Source organism: Melanotaenia boesemani, chromosome 22 (assembly GCF_017639745.1).
Source record: "Melanotaenia boesemani isolate fMelBoe1 chromosome 22, fMelBoe1.pri, whole genome shotgun sequence".
Taxonomy (NCBI): Eukaryota; Metazoa; Chordata; class Actinopteri; order Atheriniformes; family Melanotaeniidae; genus Melanotaenia; species Melanotaenia boesemani.
In genome coordinates, this window is record NC_055703.1 from 14,391,341 (window position 1) to 14,411,089 (window position 19,749).

The following is a 19,749-nucleotide window of genomic DNA, read 5'->3' on the forward strand; positions in this document are numbered from 1 at the left end:
GATTTTTATTGTGGTATCATGAAAGGGTTTGACCTGTTGTGAAGCAGTTTCAAGTGTTTGGGATTCATGCCTGAGGAGAAGGACCCCGGCAACTGAAAAAAACCACTTCCTGTTGAAAGTGGGCGGGGCTTAGGGCTAGACCGGAAGTGGTGATATGGGTCTGTTCGGGACCAGACCATGACTAAACCCTGTGAGTTTGATGGTGATTGGGTGAAAAATGAGGGAGTTATACTTGTTTATGATGTCATGGCGTCTTATCGAAGTTCGCCATGGCGCCACGGTCTCGCCTTGCAGCGTAGAGCAACAGTCTTCACCGGATATCATCCCCAACTTGTTTACAGGTGTGTGATGCAGTTTGACCTCAGTTCTGTTCAAAACGTCAGAGAAGTGGGTCTTCAAGTAAAAAACATGACTTCCTGTCGCCAGGGGGCGTGGCCTATTCATATTCCTATAATGACCACGTAGATGTGTTGAGGATGGGACTAGTATCCTACGTGACCATTTTGGTTCAGAAATGTTGTTTTATTCGGGAGTTATAACAATTTCGTCTTTCATGGCGAGACATCAAACTTTGAGGCCCCGCCCCCTGTACGCCGTTACTCCTTTGAGAAAGTTTTGCATAACTTTTGATCACACATGCCTTCTGAACATCCTGAGCCATTTTGGTGTCAATCCGATGATATCTCTAGGAGGAGTTCGTTCAAATGCGAGGTCAGTAAAATGCCAAAATGGCGACTTTGACCCAAAATGGCCGACTTCCTGTTTTATTTAGACCTATACTATAATTTCTTTTTTTGTTCCCCCCACCATGTGGAACATGTGTACAAAGTTTCATGAAGATTGATAACTTGCAATGGAGGGGCATCACAAATAGGTGGCGCTCTCGTTCAATTTTGCCTGAACAGTCCCGAGCACCCCAAATTATTAAATTTTTCGCATTCCAATGGGGGGGTAGACAAAATTTGGTGAGTTTTGGAGCATGTTCAGGCCCCCAAAAATGCAATTCAATGTGCGAAATAAAAATAATAATAATAAGAATAAACGCTTGCATTACAATAGGCCTTCGCACCGCCTTCGGTGCTCGGGCCTAATAATAATAATAATTTTTACACCTTAATCTCTACCGGATGTGATTTTCTGTCTGACGTAGTGACGTAGTTCCGTTTTAATCAGCGTCCTTTGCTTTGCGTCGTCGTCGGCCATTCAACGACTTCAAGCGTCAAAACGTTTATGTAACATTTTTCCAAAAGTCTGAACGAGTATCTTTGTCCCGTAAAGGGTAAAAGTTCATTTTAATGCATTCATACTTTTGTTTAACAAGCTGTCAGCTGTATCATAATGTAGCTATCGTTTTCTGTTACACGCCGGTCGACGATAGCTATTAGCTTTGTTAACCACTCTGTATCCTGCTGCATGTAACCACACAGGCCGTGTGCTGCTTTGTTTTTAACAATGTATCCCTCTTGGGGAAATTACGGTGCACCTCCATCGCAAAGCTATGGTGGGCCAGGGCCTCGTAAACCTCCGGGTGGCAGCCATACTAGCACGGCTGCAGGGTTCGGCGGGTTCGAGGCCTCGCCTGGGGGTTCGCTTTTTTCTAGCCTTCAGGAACAACACCTCCAACAGATGCAGCAGCTGCAGATGCTGCACCAGAAACAGCTTCAATCTGTGTTGCATCACGGGAACAGTGGCCCTGCGTACGGCGGCGGGGGTGGTGGATATTCGGGGTCATCGTGGCAGACAGAAGGGTCAGGGCATGTAGAAGGTGGTGATGGTGCTCAGTCGTATTATAAACCAGAAGAGACTTCGGGTCAGACGACGCGAGGTCCCCCAGCTCCGAAACAGGGTCTTCAGCAGCCTCCTCCGCCTCCACCACAGCCGCACCACACCGAACCCCAACCGGTTCCTCCCCCTCCAGAGTCCCAGCCACCCAAACCTCCAGAAAACAATGGTACATCCAATACCAAAGATGTCAACAACAAAGATTCATCTGCAGTAGAAGACAACAAATCTTTACCCTTGCAGGTAATGTCATTCTGTGTCTGGATTGAAATTACTTAAACAATGTTGCCTCTTTCGTTCTTTTTGCAGACAGAGCATGCAGGCATAGAAATTGTCTTAATGATGATAATGACAATAATAATAAAGACGAATAGTTAAAAACTCTTACCTCTAACCTAAAACTTTAACCACTAGTTCATTTTTAAAAAAGAAAAAAATATCTGTATTATGTGTTGTTACAACTGCCAAGTATGTTTACTGTAAGTGGCTGTGATATATTGGTGCCACAATGTCTTGCTTGAGGAATTTGGTGTATAGTATGATATGCACTGCATTGTTTGCAAATCAAAATATAATATCTACTTAAAGTAATGTAATCAAGCACAGGATTACAAGTGTGTGGATTTCATTAATATGCCAGTTTTTTCACTGTGTGTATGCATATATTTCTAAGCAGTAAAACTGATGAACCATTATGTATTTAGAACTATTTGAAGCACACTTGTGATCCCTGGCAAGGGAAACATGATATTTTACACAGTTCTCCTTGCACAAAATAACCCACATAGTGCAGCCTTTGGCTTGGTGAGGAGAGAATGGATTTTCACAACTCACAAACTTTTTTTGTCTGATTTGGTTTTAAAACTAGTATTAGTACTAGTTAGTATTAGGATTTAAAGCCTTGTCATTGTTTCATGTAACTATATCAATCCTATCATGCTGATCTGATCTTATTCTTTCAGATCAATATTTCATTACAGTCATGATGGGTGTCACAATTGATGTTCCCAGCGGTTAACATGAAAATGCATATTCTGAAATTTGGATAAACGTTACCCTTTGTATGCCCATTATGTTTGCCCTCTATAAGTGAAACATAATCCCACACTTAGTTTATGGTTTGTATTGCACTGTGCTCAGAGTTGTTTAAAAAAAAAAAGGAAAAATAAATAACATTATGGACGGTGGTTAAATGCAGGGACCAGTTATCGATATAAATACATTGGTAGAGATTTTAAAAGAACTTAGAATTGTTCAGGAGAGAAACTGAAATTGGTGAAACACCGAAAAATGTGCACACAGAGCAGTGTTTGTTTACATCGAACATCACTGTTTATGCTACTACTGTTTACAGAAAGTCTGGCAACTCTTCGCATTTTAAAAGTAATTATTCCATTTAAATATATGACTAAAGCCCTGTTTTCACTGATCGCTTCGGTCTGGGCCAGTACGGTTAGGAAGTTTTAGAATGGTGGGGCCAATTCAGGTGAGCATTCCCACTGCAAGTCGGACCACCACTGGGCATGTGGGGTTTTGAACAGATGCCTAGCATGGCATCATACTAATGCAACAACAACAAATGTGATGCTACAAACAACAATGGAGCTCGATTTTGTTCCGCTTGGCTTTTGGTTGTACGAACGATATATGTCACACTGTACGACCAGACCTTACTGTTGTTTGCATTCTTTTTCTATAATCTTTCCAATGTCCAACTGAATGAACTGAACGGCAACATTGCGTTTGTTTCGCGCTTTCTATTGTTGTGGGCAGTGACGTTTTTCTGTCTGCCAATCAATCAATTGATTTTATCTGTAGATACCAGTAGCTCTGCCCTAACCTTACCATCGCATTTTCTATGGACACACAAAATAACGGACCAGCCCGAACCAAACTGCTCAGTGGAAACGGGGCTTAGTGTTGTCACATGCTCTACTCAAGGTTTCATAACAAATAATTGTAGTGGTAATACTGCATCTTGTTTATATTTTGATACAGATCTTGTTTTCCTAGAATGATCATATGTCCATTATTTTCAAGATAAAAGTATAACCTAACTTTGATACAAGAGATGCATAGACTGGAATTTTATTCATTTTCTAAATCTTTCTTACCAATTCTGACATCTTTTCAAGTTCTGTTGCAGTCACAATACATAAATGTTTTTCTAAATGTATGTTCATGTTTAAAGAAGTGATATGTAGGGATTCCAAAAAATGTAGTGGGTTAGAGAGATGTTTATTATTTAAAAAAGTAAAAGAAAAAAAAAGTGCTCAATGTAACTGGGTAGAACTTTTTGATGCAATCTAATCCCACTGAAAATAACTTGTATGTGATCTTAAGTTAACAAGAAAAATTGCCACATAGACCAATGTTATTTGTAATGCTAAGGACTGCTCATTTTAATGAAAAATGAGGTGATTTGTTTTTTGTTTTTTTCTGCCTTACAGTGATTAGGAAAAGACATTTAGTTTTTATGTTGTAAATAATGTAGTTTCTAAGTTTAAATCCAGTTAACTTCATGCAAGGGAGAGGTTGCTCTGTTGTGCTTGTTGTCTGTTCATTCGGGGTATTTGAAAAAAGTAAACTTACCAATCTGATCTCTGTATCAGGCTCCGATATCGATGTTCACAAATCTAGCTGAATTCCCTTGATCTACCTCACCCATCCACAGAGGCAGCTTTTTGTGTTTCATGTTTACAAAGTATTATGGAGATTTAAGCCAGATAAAATATGTTGATGCAGAAATATTTCTATTGCAGCTATATGTAAATAGTTATATATGATTTTTTACTCAGAGTTACTAGCGACACAATGCATCTGTGATCTCTTTCCATCTGGATCCTTATCATACAGGATCCACTGCAGAAATAATTCCCCTGATGAAGGTTGTCTCTTAACAAGGGTTTGTGGGTTAAATTGACTTCTGCATCTCATAGAGAGCAGCATTTCTCACTGCAGTTATACGCACAACTAAATCCCAGGCATGAGTGAAGGGTCACTTCACTGAAACTCTGTCAGACAAACACCGTTCTGATGTGGAGGGAGGGCTAAGTCTGCTGCTAACTAACTATGGAAAAAAATCATAAAAATAAATCTCCAGAAATGGAAAATTTGATATATCGATTAATCGCCCAGCCCTACCAGCTTGGGTTGTTTTGGTCTTACGCTGCAGCTTATTGAGTATGGTGACCTAATTTCACAAAGCAGCATTAGTGATTCTTTCACTAATGCACTTAAAATTGTGGAGCATTTTAAACATTCACAACTAGCACAGTCCTGTTTGTAGCACCTTCAAACTGAACTAAAAGGTCTTGCAGATTGTCTCTAGGAAGACCTTTTGGCTAGATTGAACAGCAGCTTCTATGATCAGGAGTCCTTGTAAGCTGAAACAAGAGCTGAATCAAGCCCTCTGACCCGATACTGTAAACCACAATCTGTCTGTAACGCTCTCGGACAATCTAGTGTTCCCAGGTTATTTGCATACATCCCAGTTCCCGTTCAACACATTCTCTTGGACCTTAAATTTAAAAAAAAATCTTAAAAATTTTGGAAAACATTTCAGTTGGATTAATTTAGTTTATCAGTTGCTCTCTTATTAAGAAAGGATGTGTGATTTACTACAACCTAATAAAACCTTACACAATAATAACACCAATGACTATAATTACAGTGATGAGCAGAGCAGATGCCTAACAGCAGTTTAGCTTACTGCTACTGCACTTCAATGCAGGTTCATTCATCGTTACGAAATTTTGACGTCCATATGAAACGATTTAATTCTCAACTTTTTGAAGGTGTGGCGCCAACAATATAGTCTGAGTCAATGTAGAGAAAACACTGTAGGAATGTTTACTCTATTTTGCAGCTTATTAGCTCCCACATTAACAGCTAACACTAAGACCATGGGCGCTGACAAGACTGGATGTTTTGAATATAACATGAAGTTGTGTCAAAATGTAGACAAGGAATTTTCTAATATCAGGTTTCAGAAGTATCTAATTTAAATAAATCTAAGTTCATCAAATTTAAAGTGTGTCGATGTGCAGTTTCAGGGCAAATTTTGTTTTTCTGTATTTTGTTGTTGAGCTTGGTAATCTTCCACTATTTCAAGTGGAAATGACTAACATTACTGTAACGGTGAAAATACATAATGTAATTATTTACTTTTTTCCGAATTTTTAAGATGCATATCAGAACTGAGAAGTTTCCACATCTCCATTAAGTTTCAATGAAAATTAAATTTGAGTAAACTTACTAAATTTTATTTCAGCTTTGGCATTTCAGATACCTTTGTGAAAATTATCAATTAATATGAAGATGGCAAATGTAATCCAATCAAAATTTTCCTGTGTTATGTGCAGAGGCAATGCAACATTTCTCTTTCACTTTTAAACACTGATGGAAAGTAAATAATTTAAAGTCATCTGGTTTTTTTTTTCACGTGCCATGATAAGTAGTGTTTTTCATATAAATCACATTTTTCAGTTAAATGAAAAGTAGAAGGTTGTTTGTGTGGTTTATCAGATGCTGTTGTGATTGTTTCTGTCAGGAGCAGCAGCAGCTTTGGTATAAGCAACATCTTCAGAATCTACAAAAACTGAGACAAGAGAGGAGCAAACAGTTTCAGAAGGAGGGTGAAGCCTCTATGCCACCGCAACCCTCTGCAAGTAAAGCACTTCCTCCTCTCCCACCCTCTGACCCACCAAAAAACACACCACCTCCACCCCCTCCCAAGGAAGAACCCCCTGTGCCACCTCCACCTCCTGTGGAAGTAAGGGTAAGCATTCCTTAGATGTTAGTTGTCCTGCTATAAGTTGTCAACATTAATTTTACACACTGAAGAAACTGTTGAATTTGGGGTTAGAATGAGCTTTTCAGAGCCCTGTTATAATGTATTTGTGATGTAAGCTTTTAGCTTCAAGTTATATTGGCTACAATAGCTTAACTCAGCTAGTGGTAAAGAAGTAGTATTTGAAAAATAATCAAATTAATTCAATAATCAAGGAAAATCTTCATGAAGGACAAAAGAATATATGGTTGTACTGCTTGAATGTTTCTAATATTTGTTGAAATAATTGACATGACACAAGACAAAAGCAGTAGATAGTTATTAGAAACAATGTTTTAATTAAATGAAAAAACAGGTTTGATTTTTTTTTTTTTTTATAATTTGAAACTGTGAAGTGGCACTTTTATCCCTGGGAAATAAAATAGAAGTGAACTAGAATGATGTGGGGTAAGTTTATAGACTGTAATGGTGTTTGAACAAGGTAAAGTTTTGTATGATGGCAAATTATTCTTTAAAATCATAATTATTGAAAAACCTTTATTTTTCATTTATTGACCTGATGGCTGTACATCTCTATGTAATAACTTAAGATATAATTCTGCAATTTAACTTTCAGGTAGTCAAGGTTTAAATTGCTTCTATTATAGTCTAGCATTTTCAGGATCAACATTTACTTAGTAGCCAATATGAGCTTGCCAAAGCCAGTCTTTTGGTAAGAGAAGTTGACTATAAGTCTAAACATGGTTTGTATTGTTTGTATAAATTTACAGAGTGAAAATGTAGGAAACTCACCTACATTTACAGACACAGTAAGTCACACTGCCAATTCTTATTTTATCCCAGTTCTTGCATCATGGGTTACAGAATCCAAACATCCATTCATCTTTCTCCATGTAATTGTGGTTGTATTTCACTTAACCTATTTGTTGTCCTGCGTGTGTGATGTTTACAAAGAAATGCAAGCAGTGCTCAACATGTTTTTAGCAATTGTGTGATTGTGTTATATACTCTAAGTAATGCCATCTCAAAATATTTCCATTCTTTCCATTACAAGCTACACAAGTTTACTTCAAATGTGTCAAATGTAATTTAGCAAATTAATAAGATATACTTGCCCCAATCGTTCTTTGTTTCTGTTAAAGCCCGAGGTTCCAAAAGATCCAGAAGAAGCTGCCCGTCTCCAGCAACTGCAGGCAGCAGCAGCACAGTGGCAGCAGGTGCAACAGCAGAGAGCAGGTTTACAATACCAAGCTCTCATGCAACAACATGAAAAGCTTCAGCAGATCCTGGAGCAATACCAGCAGTTGATTCAGCAATCTTCTAACCTGCAGGTAGACTATCAACCCAAGTTTTCCATTTATCTAGATTGTCATTTAGTTCTGTGCATAATATCTGAATAAAAAACTTGATTACCTTGATGTCCTTTGTTTGCAGTCAATGTCTGCTGAAATGCAGCTCAGGCACTATGAAGTGCAACAGCAGCAGTTTACTCCTTTATTCCAAGATTGGGATCGCTCTTTTGCCTTGTGGTATGAACAGTTCCAGACATATCCCCACAAAGACCAACTTCAGGACTATGAGCATCAGTGGAAACAGTGGCAGGAGCAGATGAATGCCACTAATGCTCACCTTCAAGAAAGGGTGGCTACCCTTACTGCCATGGTGCCATTTGCCTCAAGTCAGTATAAGAGTGCAGTGATAGGACAGTTTGGCCAGTACCCTGGACAAGAGATGCAAATGCAGCAGCAGGCATTAAACCCAGGTATCCAGCAGACTGCACTTGCTGCTGGGCCCAATACTGCGGGTCAGCCCCCTGGCTTTGGAGCGCACTCAGAATCACACACTGGACCCCCTGTTCAAGGAAGTGTTCCTACTAGCGTAGGAGTCAGGCCCCCAGGTCCCCTGACTGTGCCACCGCCAAGCTTCAGCAGTGTTGGAGGGCAACGGTTAGATAAGATTTTTTGTTCTATTTAGCTTTACTGGCATTTTAAAAAACATAAAGTTGCATGAAATTTGTTCTCATCATTTAAATTTAGGGCAGTCTTTTTTAAATATACTAAGGAATAAAACAATATTTTTACATGTAATTTTTTTTCTTACTGATCCCAGGGTAAGCAGATTTGACCAACCACCACAAGATTTTGATGGTCCCCCAAGGTTTGATCAACCACAGCAGCGATTTGATGGTCCTCCAAGGTTAGACCAGCCACAGCAGCATTTTGACGGCCCTCCCAGGTTTGAACAATCACAGCAGCACTTTGATGGCCCCCAAAGGTTCAACAAACCACAGCAGCGTTTTGATGTTTCACCTCGATTTGACCAACCACGCCAGCGCTTTGATGGTCCACATAGATTTGACCAACCACGGCAACACTTTGATGGTCCCCCCAGATTTGACCAGCCACGCCAACGCTTTGATGGGCCACCCAGATTTGACCAACCACGGCAACGCTTTGATGGTCCCCCCAGATTTGACCAGCCACGGCAGCGCTTTGATGGGCCCTCTAGATTTGACCAACCTCGATTTGGACAGCAGCCTAGATTTGAATCCTCGAGGCCCCCTGGCCCTTCACCTTGTACTGAATCTCCTGGAGCGCCTCATCAAAAACAACCAGGTCCTCAACCTAAGACAGAAGCAGCAACTCAGCAACCTGCTAAAAATGTGTCCAAGACTTCAGAAAAGACAGCTGGTGAGCCCCAGTCTGTTAAAGAAAAAAATGAACCAGATAAAAAGACAAAGGTTGAAGACTTGACAGATGACAGTCTGCTAGGAACTGAGGGCTTTTTTGTTCAAAATGACCCTATTCCTCAGACGTTACCCGCTAGCACAGACTCAGAGGAAAAGGATGGCAAGAATTCATCTGATGTTAATGAAAAACCTAAACCTGGTAATAATAAGCCGCCCGTGTCGACTGCCTCTGCTGTGGTGGCAAAAACTCCCGCACAAACCTCTGTCAAACAAGAAGGACCGTTGACAGACAGCAAACCACCCCAGATTCAAAAGCCAGCTGGGATCCAACCACAAGGTTCAGGTCAGATGCAGGCAAGGCCAGAACCTCCAAAGCCTCCCTTGGGGAGGGGGCGGGGTCAGCCCCTATTGTGTGGTCGGGGGCGTGGACAGATGGGTTCTGGGGAATTCAGGGGACCAAGCACTGTTCCAGCTGGGGAGGAGATTGGAGAAATGCCATTTGACTATAGGCCACCTGAAGAGAGTATGGGGATGCCGGAGGAGCAAGAGGGCTACCACTGGCAAAATCCTTCGTACGAGGAATTTGGTGATGATGAATCAGAGATGCCTCCTGAAGAAACATGGATGCCAGAAGAACATTACTTTCAAGAAGATGAGTATTATGAAGAGCCCATAGGACCGCATATGGGAAGAGGCAGACCCCCAATGATGAGAGGAGGGGCCCCACTTGGAAGAGGAGGTCAACCAATGGGCAGAGGGGGACCACCAATGGGGAGAGGAGTTCCACCCATGGGAAGAGGGGGTCCTTCAATGGGCAGAGGGGGACCGCCCATTGGCAGAGGGGGTCCGCCCGTTGGCAGAGGAGGTCCACCCATGGGCAGAGGAGGTCCCCCCATGGGCAGGGGAGGTCCACCAGTGGGCAGAGGAGGTCCTCCCATGGGCAGAGGAGGCCCTCCCATGGGTAGAGGGGGACCTCCCATAGGCAGGGGAGGTCTACCAATGGGTCGAGGTGAGCCAATGGACAGGCACTGGGAAGATGTTGAGTCAGCTGAGTACTCAGAGGAAGGGGACCCTTACTGGGGAGAATGGAGGCCTCCAATGAGAGGGATGAGACCCCCATTTCCACCTGGACGAGGTCGTCCTCCACGTGGGCACCCTGGTTTTATGCCCCCAGGACGTGGACGCCCACCCCACCCAGCACACGGACCAATGGATCATGAGCGATTAGGACATGAATTGGACTCTGATGATACCAATATTGATCCATCAATGCACTCAGTGTACCATGGACATGACCCTTATAGCCATCCAATGCACCCTGATGTAGGAAGAGACAGGCGACGCATACCACCACCACCTCATGAAATTATGGAAGAGCCATTATATGATGAAGAAAGAGAGCAGGATTGGCCTCCACAACATGGCAGAGGCCCTCCCCTGCCTCCTCATGAGATAATAGATAGGGGAGGAAAGAGGGGGCGACCTATGGGCCGAGGAATAGCAAGGGGCATGTGGCGGCCAGGTCCAGCACGTGAGGAATATGAAGAGGGGTATAGGGAGGGTTACTCTGTGGATTATGATCACGGGGAAGATGGGTTTCGCTGGCGTTCAGCTAAGGACTATCCTCCTGATGACTACCGTCAAGATGCTAAGTACTTTCAGTCTGAGTGGGATAGAGAACGTTCTCTTTCTGAAAGAGACTATCTTCCCCGCATGCTACCACCAGAACACATAAGAGATGGGCAATGGCAAGAAGAAACTGAGAGAGGCCACTCTTATGCATATGATGATCCTGGTAGGGGAAGAGGAGAACTCAGAATTCGTGAATACGGGGATGAACCACCATACAGACAAGAAGAGGCACCACTTTCAGACTGGAATAGGCCCTCAAGGCTTCCTCCACCATCAGAGAGGGGCTATCCTGATTATCCAGACCATAGACTCCGCTATGATGAGCACAGAGAGGAGCCCTCTTTGGATATACTGCCTCCTCCACCGCCTGCTGCATGTGTCACAGATGTGTCTGAGAATTCACCTGAACCAGCAGCTCAAGGAGCAAGTGGAGCAAATGTTCTTGCACTGTCCCAACGTCAGCATGAGATAATCTTGAAAGCTGCTCAAGAGCTTAAACAAATAAGGTAATAACTCATTTTTCATTATTTATCATAAATATAACGTTATGCCGTGTTATTTGAATGGATGTCCATAAATGAATCAGTCGTTTATATACACAAAGTTTTTGCACATTCATTTGTCCTGTTTGCATCATTGTAGTTCTGCCATTTTATTAAAGTGTAGCTAAACGGAATTTAAGTGATTTTTATATAAAGTTTTTTTTTTCTGTGTTTAGGGAACTGCAGGAGTCAAAGACCCCTAGCACAGAACAACAGCCCAGTGAAACTCTGCCTGAGCTACCTGCTGGTCTCCTTGGTTTGGAGATTCCACCAGATGTTAGGAATGTTCTGAAGGTAAATATTCACTTCTAGAATTTATCTTTGCCTTTATTAGCAAAAGTGCATTGCTGTAAGAGCAACACAATGAAAGAACATAGCAGCAAAATAGGTAACTGGCATTTTCTCTACATGAATTAAGTTTGGTGTTGGTAAGATATTTAGTTTCACAGTTTTGCTTCATTGCATTTATCTCTTTGAGCTTTAAATTTGAATCTTTAATCTCTTAGGGTATGACTGCAGCTGCACAGACTGCTGTTACTGAACCAGTTTCCTGGGAAAACAAATCTGTAGATTACACACCATCTCTCTCTGCTGCACCCATACCTCAGATGATTCCTAAGACTGTTGATTATGGACATGGGCATGGTATGAATGGCAACAATGAACAATTTTATTAAACAGTTTGTTTTTAAAAAGAAACAGATCATACTTGAGGTCACTGCTGCTGTTAGGTGTTGATTAATTGTGCTGATTGATAAATTTTTCAGAGCCTGGTGCCACTGTTGAGCGCATTTCTTATGGGGAGAGAATAGTCCTGAGGCCTGACCCGCTGTCTTCAGACAGGGGCTATGAAAAAGGTTGGTCTTATGCTATAAATCATATCGCTTTGTACTCAATTACTCTCTTGAATTTTTTTAAATAATGTTAATCAATGAATTTAATTCTCCTAGAACTGCTTGGCCTCAGAGACCCTTACAGCAGAGACCCATATTATGAAAGACGATCAGACCCGTACATGGAACGCAGAGAGTACAGCCGAGAGAGGGAATTATACAGAGAAAAACCTCCTGAATATGAAAGAGAGAGATTTGAGAGGGAACGCTTTATTTCACGTGAGAGAGATGACAGGTAAGATGTTTTGTTTAGAGTTTTTTTTTTTTTTTCCAATCTGTGGAAGTTTTCTGCCTTTTCTTTATATATAATGTTTTTTGTTTGTTTTTGATTCAAGCACACATGTCTTGGTTGAAGAAAGGTACTCTATCACATATGTGTCAGACATTGTTATAATTTTTAGTGTGTTTATTTGAAATTAGACTTTTGTTGAAAATTAAATGTAATCTCATCCTATTCCAGGTCTCCACTGGCTCCTGCTCTGCGCTCAGGATACAGGGATAGAGACAGAGATGTTCGAGACAGTGATCGAAGTGGCAGTCGTGATCCAGATGAGCATTATGGAAGACCTGGCTATGACAGAGCTCCATATGAGCGCTCCAGCCTTGACCGCATTGGGCCTGAACGTTACACCTCACCTTACAGTATGTTGACGCCTTCTTTTAATAGATACACAATTACTTTCTTCATCTTTGTTTTTAAAATGAACTCAAGATGTTTAACTTTTAAGGTTTTCAGTGAGATGTTGCTAGTATGTGAAGGCAATCTGAGCATGTAAATTTATCACAACAGTTTGAGAAATTAGTGAAATCTGACTCCATATCATGCAGTGGACAGAAGAGGTTTTCCAGAGGACAGAGGGCCTCCTGCTGCAGCACCCCTCCCACCCCCACCACCAGCCCCAAGAGTTGAGAAAAAGCCTGAAATCAAGAATATTGATGATATTCTCAAACCACCTGGAAGATTATCGCGACCTGAGAGGGTACGTTTATGTTTTATTTTCTGAATTCATATTGAAATGTCTAATACTGAGCCCTTGCTGAAGTTCTTTATTTTTTTAACAGATTGTCATCATAATGAGAGGTCTCCCAGGAAGTGGAAAAAGCCACGTTGCCAAGCTCATACGGGTAAGATAAATTGTACTACGAAGACATACTTTTATATAATTTAGTCTTACTCTAAAATTACTCAAATTAAAAATATCTCAAATGATTTATTTTGCAAAGAAGAAAATGAAAAGATAACAGATTTTATACCTTTTCAATACCTAGGACAAGGAAGTTGAATGTGGTGGTGCACCTCCAAGAGTTCTTGTTTTGGATGATTATTTCATGACAGAAGTCGAGAAAGTTGAGAAAGACCCAGACACGGGGAAGAGGGTCAAAACCAAGGTGATGCTGAGGGATAATATCAAGCATGTACTAACAGATGCACTGACGGAAGCCATTTAAAAATATTTTTATTAAGTTTACCAGTTAACATAAGCAGTTAAAACCTCAACAATTGTCTTACAGGTTCTTGAGTATGAGTATGAGCCAGAGATGGAGGACACCTACCGGAGCAGTATGCTTAAAACATTCAAGAAAACTCTGGATGATGGCTTTTTTCCCTTCATCATTATCGACACGGTTAATGACCGAGTTAAACATTTTGATCAGTTCTGGAGTGCAGCCAAAACTAAAGGCTTCGAGGTGAGTTGTGTTCATGAGTCAGTTAACTGCCCAGTGTTATATGTCTTTAAAATGGTTTTGTTTATCTTGTTTCTAGGTGTATGTGGCTGAAATCACGGCTGACACTCAGACTTGTTCAAAGAGGAATGTCCACGGGCGCACTCATAAAGATATATCAAAGGTTTAAAAGATCAGTTAACTGATGTGAAATGGAGAGATGATTTGTGATAATATTTTATGATGCCGTTTAAAAGTATGAGGTTTTCCTTTCTTACTGGACTATTCTGTACACAGATGTCCAACCACTGGGAATCTTCACCACGTCATATGGTGCGCTTGGATGTCCGGTCCTTGCTTCAAGATGCTGCTATAGAGGAGGTGAGGTTTTCAAGACATTGATTCAATTTACAGAATGTTAGTTTACCAGTAACTGAGCTAAACTGTCATATGCTTGAGTTTTTAGGTTGAAATGGAAGACTTCAACCCTGATGATGAGCCAGTGGAACCCAAGAAGGAGGAAGAAGAAGAGGGCGATCTGGTAGGATGTTAAACTTAATAGCCACGTAGCTGCCAGGTTCATTTTCACTTATTTGTTTCTCATCTGTCACACAAGTGTTACTCAGTAGTTTAGCATGAGTCATTCATGTTTTATTGGTCATTGATCAAGTGACTTTTATTTCACTAAAATCAACAAAATAAAATTCCTTTAAAGTCAAAATAAAGAAACAAAATAAAGAGGAGCATGACTGAGCTTATCAAACGAATGTAGGGGTTATAGTGACATTTAGGGTACAGCTTGTGCAGTCTAAACAAAATGAGCAGGGTTACAGATTTATATATTATTCATTTAGGAATTGGTCCAGTGATTCTGATTTAATAAGATATTAAAGTCCTTTAGCTAATAAAATTGACTATTTTTATTATTACTATTTATATGGTTGCCAAAATCTGAAAATATGTTTAAGCATAGTTTCTATCATTTTTCGGATATCACTATACCTGACTCCTTAGTTTAAGATTTTCTTTCATTCGAAACCAATTTTTTGTAATGGATATAGATAATTAGAAAAATAGAAGGCGAAGAAACACCTGATTGAAACTTTTAAATCTATTTTAATTTCTCATTGTGCAAAATGTTCTTAATCCGGCTATTTTACGTCTAAGAACAACTGCATTTCACAAGAAAACATGTCAACAGGGTGAAAATCAGCCAAAAATATGAGATTTTTTCAACTCTCCCAGGGAGGTGAAGATGGAAACACTCGCTCCAGTGAGGTATTTCTCCTGCTCCGGTGCTAGACTAAGAGCATTGTCTGAGATCTGAACTTGAAGAATATTTAGAGCGACTCCACTGAATTAAACAGTCTTCATTCGGACATGTTTTTTTTTTTCCACAGTATTTCTTGCTGTGAACCTGGGAGAAACAGACTGGTACATGTAGACAACATCTTTTAAATATCTTATTTCAGAAGCGCATGTAGATTTGTAGATTACAGTAATCTCATTACTCCCAGATATCTGATTTTGATGGTCGTGTAAAGTTATCTGAGAAAATCTTTAATTTTCAAGAAAAATTGGTGTCATATAAATATCTGTAAATTAATCTATCAAATCGGATTTAACATAAAATTTTGGACATAATACTTTCCCTATTATCAGCCTTGCTATGTAATCCTTAAATCCCAGTGCCACTGCATCGGATTTGCCTGTGAAGTTTCACAGCGGTTCACGGGGGGGGTTCTGTCGACTGAAGGAGGGCTTTTAAAAGGTGACACTGAGGAAATGTTCACATTGAAATGGGAATAATTTTAGCAAGGCAAATTGAGGATCAGTTCTGCCACAATTTATTTAAGAATAAATTAGGTTAGTTTGAACTTTAACAGGAGAAAAATGTGTTCAGTTCATATTTCTTATCATGCTTATGTTCACGTTTTAGATGGATACTCCTTCAGCTAAATGAGATTTCCAAGACGTGTCTTTAAGGCTGTGATATACTCCACGAGAAGCGAGAACTTATTTCTTTTTCTTGAGGCCACAAGAACAAAATGACGTCATTTTGCTCTTGCGGACGCGAATGGGGACGTTCTCGAACATCGGCCGAGCACAACTTTCTTCTCGTGGGGCTCTGACATGTATTGTGTGATTGGTCGGACATTTGGTGTGGGCATTGTTAACACAGAAAAGAATGAAGCAGAAAGCTCTGGCTTTCATGTTTCCCCTGATGAGCGGTCGAACGGATAGTTTTAATGAACAGCTGATCGAGGTCATGAGAAAGTACATAAATGTAAACAACACGTGGGATTTAAAGACACGGACACCGCCGCCTGCACAACCCAGCCCTGCCATGGACGAAGTTTCTCGGTAAATACAGTATGAAATAACCCGGTCAGCTGTTTATTGCACATTAAAACACAGACATCCCTCCCTCCAGTAATCCCCACCTCATCACAGATGAAGCTTCTCATGGAGTATGAAACGACCGGACCAATACAAAATTTTTGTTCTTACAGCCTCGAGAGCAAGAACAAAGTTTTCACTGAGTATGTAACAAGCTTAACCATCATTACTGATGTTGGTTAACTTATTCACTGAAAGCTTCTCATGCTTTGTTATTTAAAACCTTTAAACCTGTATTACTTTTGTACCAAATGCTTTAAAAATGTGATGTTTTGGTATTTGTTTTTTGGGGGGATTGCTTCCATATCTTGAACACAAAGCTTGCATTCAAACTGGATTGCTGGGAAAAAATTTGAAATTGCCAATAAGGGTTTTGATCAACCCATGCAAGAAAAAAGAAATAACATAATTTATACCAAACAACAAATCAGCTTTATATTAAACTGACATACAAATAGTCTGCAGTAGTATGCAAGAAATGTAGAGATCCTGACTTTAAAAGATGAACTTTGCCGCAAGTGAAATGACTCCTCTAAAAGCATTAAAACTTTGAAACAGGATTTTGTAAAAGCACATTGGAAAACATTAATCCCTTTCGAATTTTGTCTTCATCACCAGCAAAAGAAAATCTCTTTTTAATATATTTTTTTCTTTTTTAAACCTACACTGCCTCACATAAAAAAACATGGTCGTTTCTCAGTTGACAAGATATTTAATCCCTACTGATGGGGTGAGTAGCTTCTCATTCTTCAGGGCTTAAGCTGACATGAAGAAGCATCACTTTCCCCTTGATGGGGCTCTATTCTTATCTGACAATCCCAAAATTAATCAGCTCAGATTCTAAAAGTGGTTCATAAATATTGCTACAACTTAGACAAAAATTAATGTAATAATATTGCAGAATCTTATAAAAACAGTGCCACAGTAAATAAAAAATGTGAACAAAGCTAAACATGGTCCAACAAAATATTAGTCTGTAGTCTCTCTTTTTAGCCAGGCAGTGCACTAATTTTTTCTTTTTTATGGTTTTCAGTATTCTTAAGAAATATAATAATATTCAGAATCCAGCCAAACCTCTTTGGTCTGCATGTCTTATATATATATATATATATATATGTGTGTGTGTGTGTGTGAAGTGAAACACTGCTTTAAATCATTCTCATCTCAGAAGTCAGTTCTCTGACTGAAAACTTCTGTCTTGTTTTCATTTGGCTTTATTTATAAACCATACCATCTTCTTTAAATCTGGGCAGATTTACAGAAAATATGACTTGTACTTGAGTGCTGTATGTGTCCATAAAGTTGTTGAAAAATCCATTGTAAATAGCCCTTTATGCAGTGTTGCTAATAAGTAGAACTGGACACTCCCGTATTATAGGAATAGTAACTTGACAGTATTTGTTGGATTAATATTTCTGAACCATTGATAACTACAGTACCTTCACTATTGAGTCACTGAAATGACTGAGACGGCTTACAGCATCACTGTCAATTAAATATTATATTACAGATTTAAAACTATGGACAGAGCATGCCAAACAGTGGCTGATATGAGGTCTTGCTAAAGACTTCCAGAAAAATCTATTGTTCAGAATAATTCATATTGAGAACACCAGGTTAAGTCCTGCAGTTCCACACAGTACTTTTGTTGTCTGTTCAATTTACTTTTCTTCTTTGTTGGTTGAACTTATGGACACTGTGTGAAATGCAGTTCTAAAACTGGCAGTAGGTGACACTTTAGAGACCACCTGCAATAATTTCCTTTTACAACAGCTTCCGTTGGACAATATATAGTTCCAGAAATAATCGTGACAGTAACCGGAACAAACATCACGTTTTCATGTGACTTTTCTTGAAAGGCAGTTTACTCCACTTTAATCCAGTTCTATAAGGCGGATTCATACTTGTGCGATGTTTGCGTCTCCGTCTAAGGTGCTACATAGCTCTGCAGAGTCCCGATGCGCACCTCTTCCAGACTTGACGTGCACCCCTGCTACGCAGACGTTACGAGGAAGTACTCCCTTATGATTGGTCAGTTTGGGATTATGAGTTTCTGGATTTCTGGATCTTCTCGCTAAATTTGTGTAGTAACCGCCATTTTTAAAAACCACACCCAATGGATCAAGTTGGTGAGAGGAATTATTTCTTTGTTTTCTTCCACAAGCTCATAAAAACACTGAACCATACTGGACGCCATTGTTGTCTTAAAACAGAAAATACATACCGGAACTGAAGTGAACCATCAAAAGAACTGCAACTTGCTGCCACCTTGAGATTAGGAGGAAAACTGTAACACCGCACCAAAACTACACATTCCCCCCTACACTAAAGTGCGAGAGCAAACTCACCAGCGTCAGCTACGCCGTAATCGACTGCACGCAGACGCCGCGCGAGCATCAATCCGCCTTAAGTATTAAGAACTTTTTTTTTTTTTTTTAAGACTTAGTTAAGTTGTAGTGCAGATTTGCACTGCTGTTGTTTTTAAAACAGTAAACAAACTGCATTTGACTTAACCTTAAAAAATTTGAACAACAGAGCTGTTGAGTACAAGTTTCAAACAAATTAGTTAACAGCAAAAAAAAACTTTGGCTGCGGAGACATTTTTATCTTAGTTCAGTGTCGCTGGGTGTGAAGGCCGCTTGAAATTCTCACCCCCAGTGAAACTTTCACACAGAGCTCAGACAAAATGTCAAAAGTAGCCTAAACAATGATAACCTGACAACAAAATATGTCCCACTTTAGCAGTGGCAGTTTAAAACCTGGATGTCTGCAGTGTAATATTACTTACTATATTACAAATAAGTAATCATTTTGACTGGTCTAATGAAGTCAAGAATTATTCAAGCATTTATATTCCAGCTACTGTAACAAGACTAAATCATCCCTTGTTCAAGCCAAAATTACTTTTGATGTGTTCAAGCGCCGCATTATTTTAGTGTTAAAAACTGAATGTCTGTGGAAGCTTGAAAACACCAAATGCTCTTATCTAACGAGATTATTTCATGTGATAGATCATGGTGGGCAGTTTAGTGTAAATTCACTGGAAAGTAATTTTCCATAGTTATGTATGGAAAATATATTCTGAAACTTTTGATTCAGTGGGCATCAGTTAAACGGTGTACACTGAATCAAAACTACGAAAAAGGAAATATTAGTTTAAGTTTATTCATTTTAAACAGGGTCATAATTTACAATGACTTCATTCATACATTTAAGGTAGGGACCATGTCGTATATCGGGTAGACATAAAACAAGATGTTTATCTGCTCATCTCGCCATCATACCTGGATTGACTTGGACAGTTAAAAAAAACAATAGAAATAATAAATGTGTTTTACAAGAGAAAACTACCTA

General features: G+C 39.8%; 1 protein-coding gene across 5 annotated transcripts in view; it reads left to right on the forward strand.

Annotated features, from left to right (window-relative positions):
* The first annotated feature begins 1,168 nt into the window (after positions 1 to 1,168).
* ylpm1 (YLP motif containing 1) overlaps positions 1,169 to 19,749 on the forward strand; it is a 31,311-nt gene continuing 12,730 nt past the window's right edge. For 2 of the 5 annotated variants that reach the window (XM_041976308.1, XM_041976305.1), the window contains exons 1-19: positions 1,169 to 2,025; positions 6,335 to 6,562; positions 7,345 to 7,383; positions 7,717 to 7,905; positions 8,009 to 8,520; positions 8,684 to 11,401; positions 11,614 to 11,731; positions 11,944 to 12,082; positions 12,205 to 12,294; positions 12,388 to 12,565; positions 12,666 to 12,689; positions 12,791 to 12,972; positions 13,159 to 13,310; positions 13,393 to 13,455; positions 13,600 to 13,719; positions 13,843 to 14,019; positions 14,096 to 14,179; positions 14,293 to 14,376; positions 14,462 to 14,536. In XM_041976308.1, the coding sequence (XP_041832242.1) occupies positions 1,453 to 2,025; positions 6,335 to 6,562; positions 7,345 to 7,383; positions 7,717 to 7,905; positions 8,009 to 8,520; positions 8,684 to 11,401; positions 11,614 to 11,731; positions 11,944 to 12,082; positions 12,205 to 12,294; positions 12,388 to 12,565; positions 12,666 to 12,689; positions 12,791 to 12,972; positions 13,159 to 13,310; positions 13,393 to 13,455; positions 13,600 to 13,719; positions 13,843 to 14,019; positions 14,096 to 14,179; positions 14,293 to 14,376; positions 14,462 to 14,536 (5,745 nt within the window). In that variant the 5' untranslated portion in view covers positions 1,169 to 1,452. The remainder of the gene's footprint in view (positions 2,026 to 6,334; positions 6,563 to 7,344; positions 7,384 to 7,716; positions 7,906 to 8,008; positions 8,521 to 8,683; positions 11,402 to 11,613; positions 11,732 to 11,943; positions 12,083 to 12,204; positions 12,295 to 12,387; positions 12,566 to 12,665; positions 12,690 to 12,790; positions 12,973 to 13,158; positions 13,311 to 13,392; positions 13,456 to 13,599; positions 13,720 to 13,842; positions 14,020 to 14,095; positions 14,180 to 14,292; positions 14,377 to 14,461; positions 14,537 to 19,749) is intronic. The other 3 variants (XM_041976306.1, XM_041976307.1, XM_041976309.1) reach the window with 3 other exon arrangements.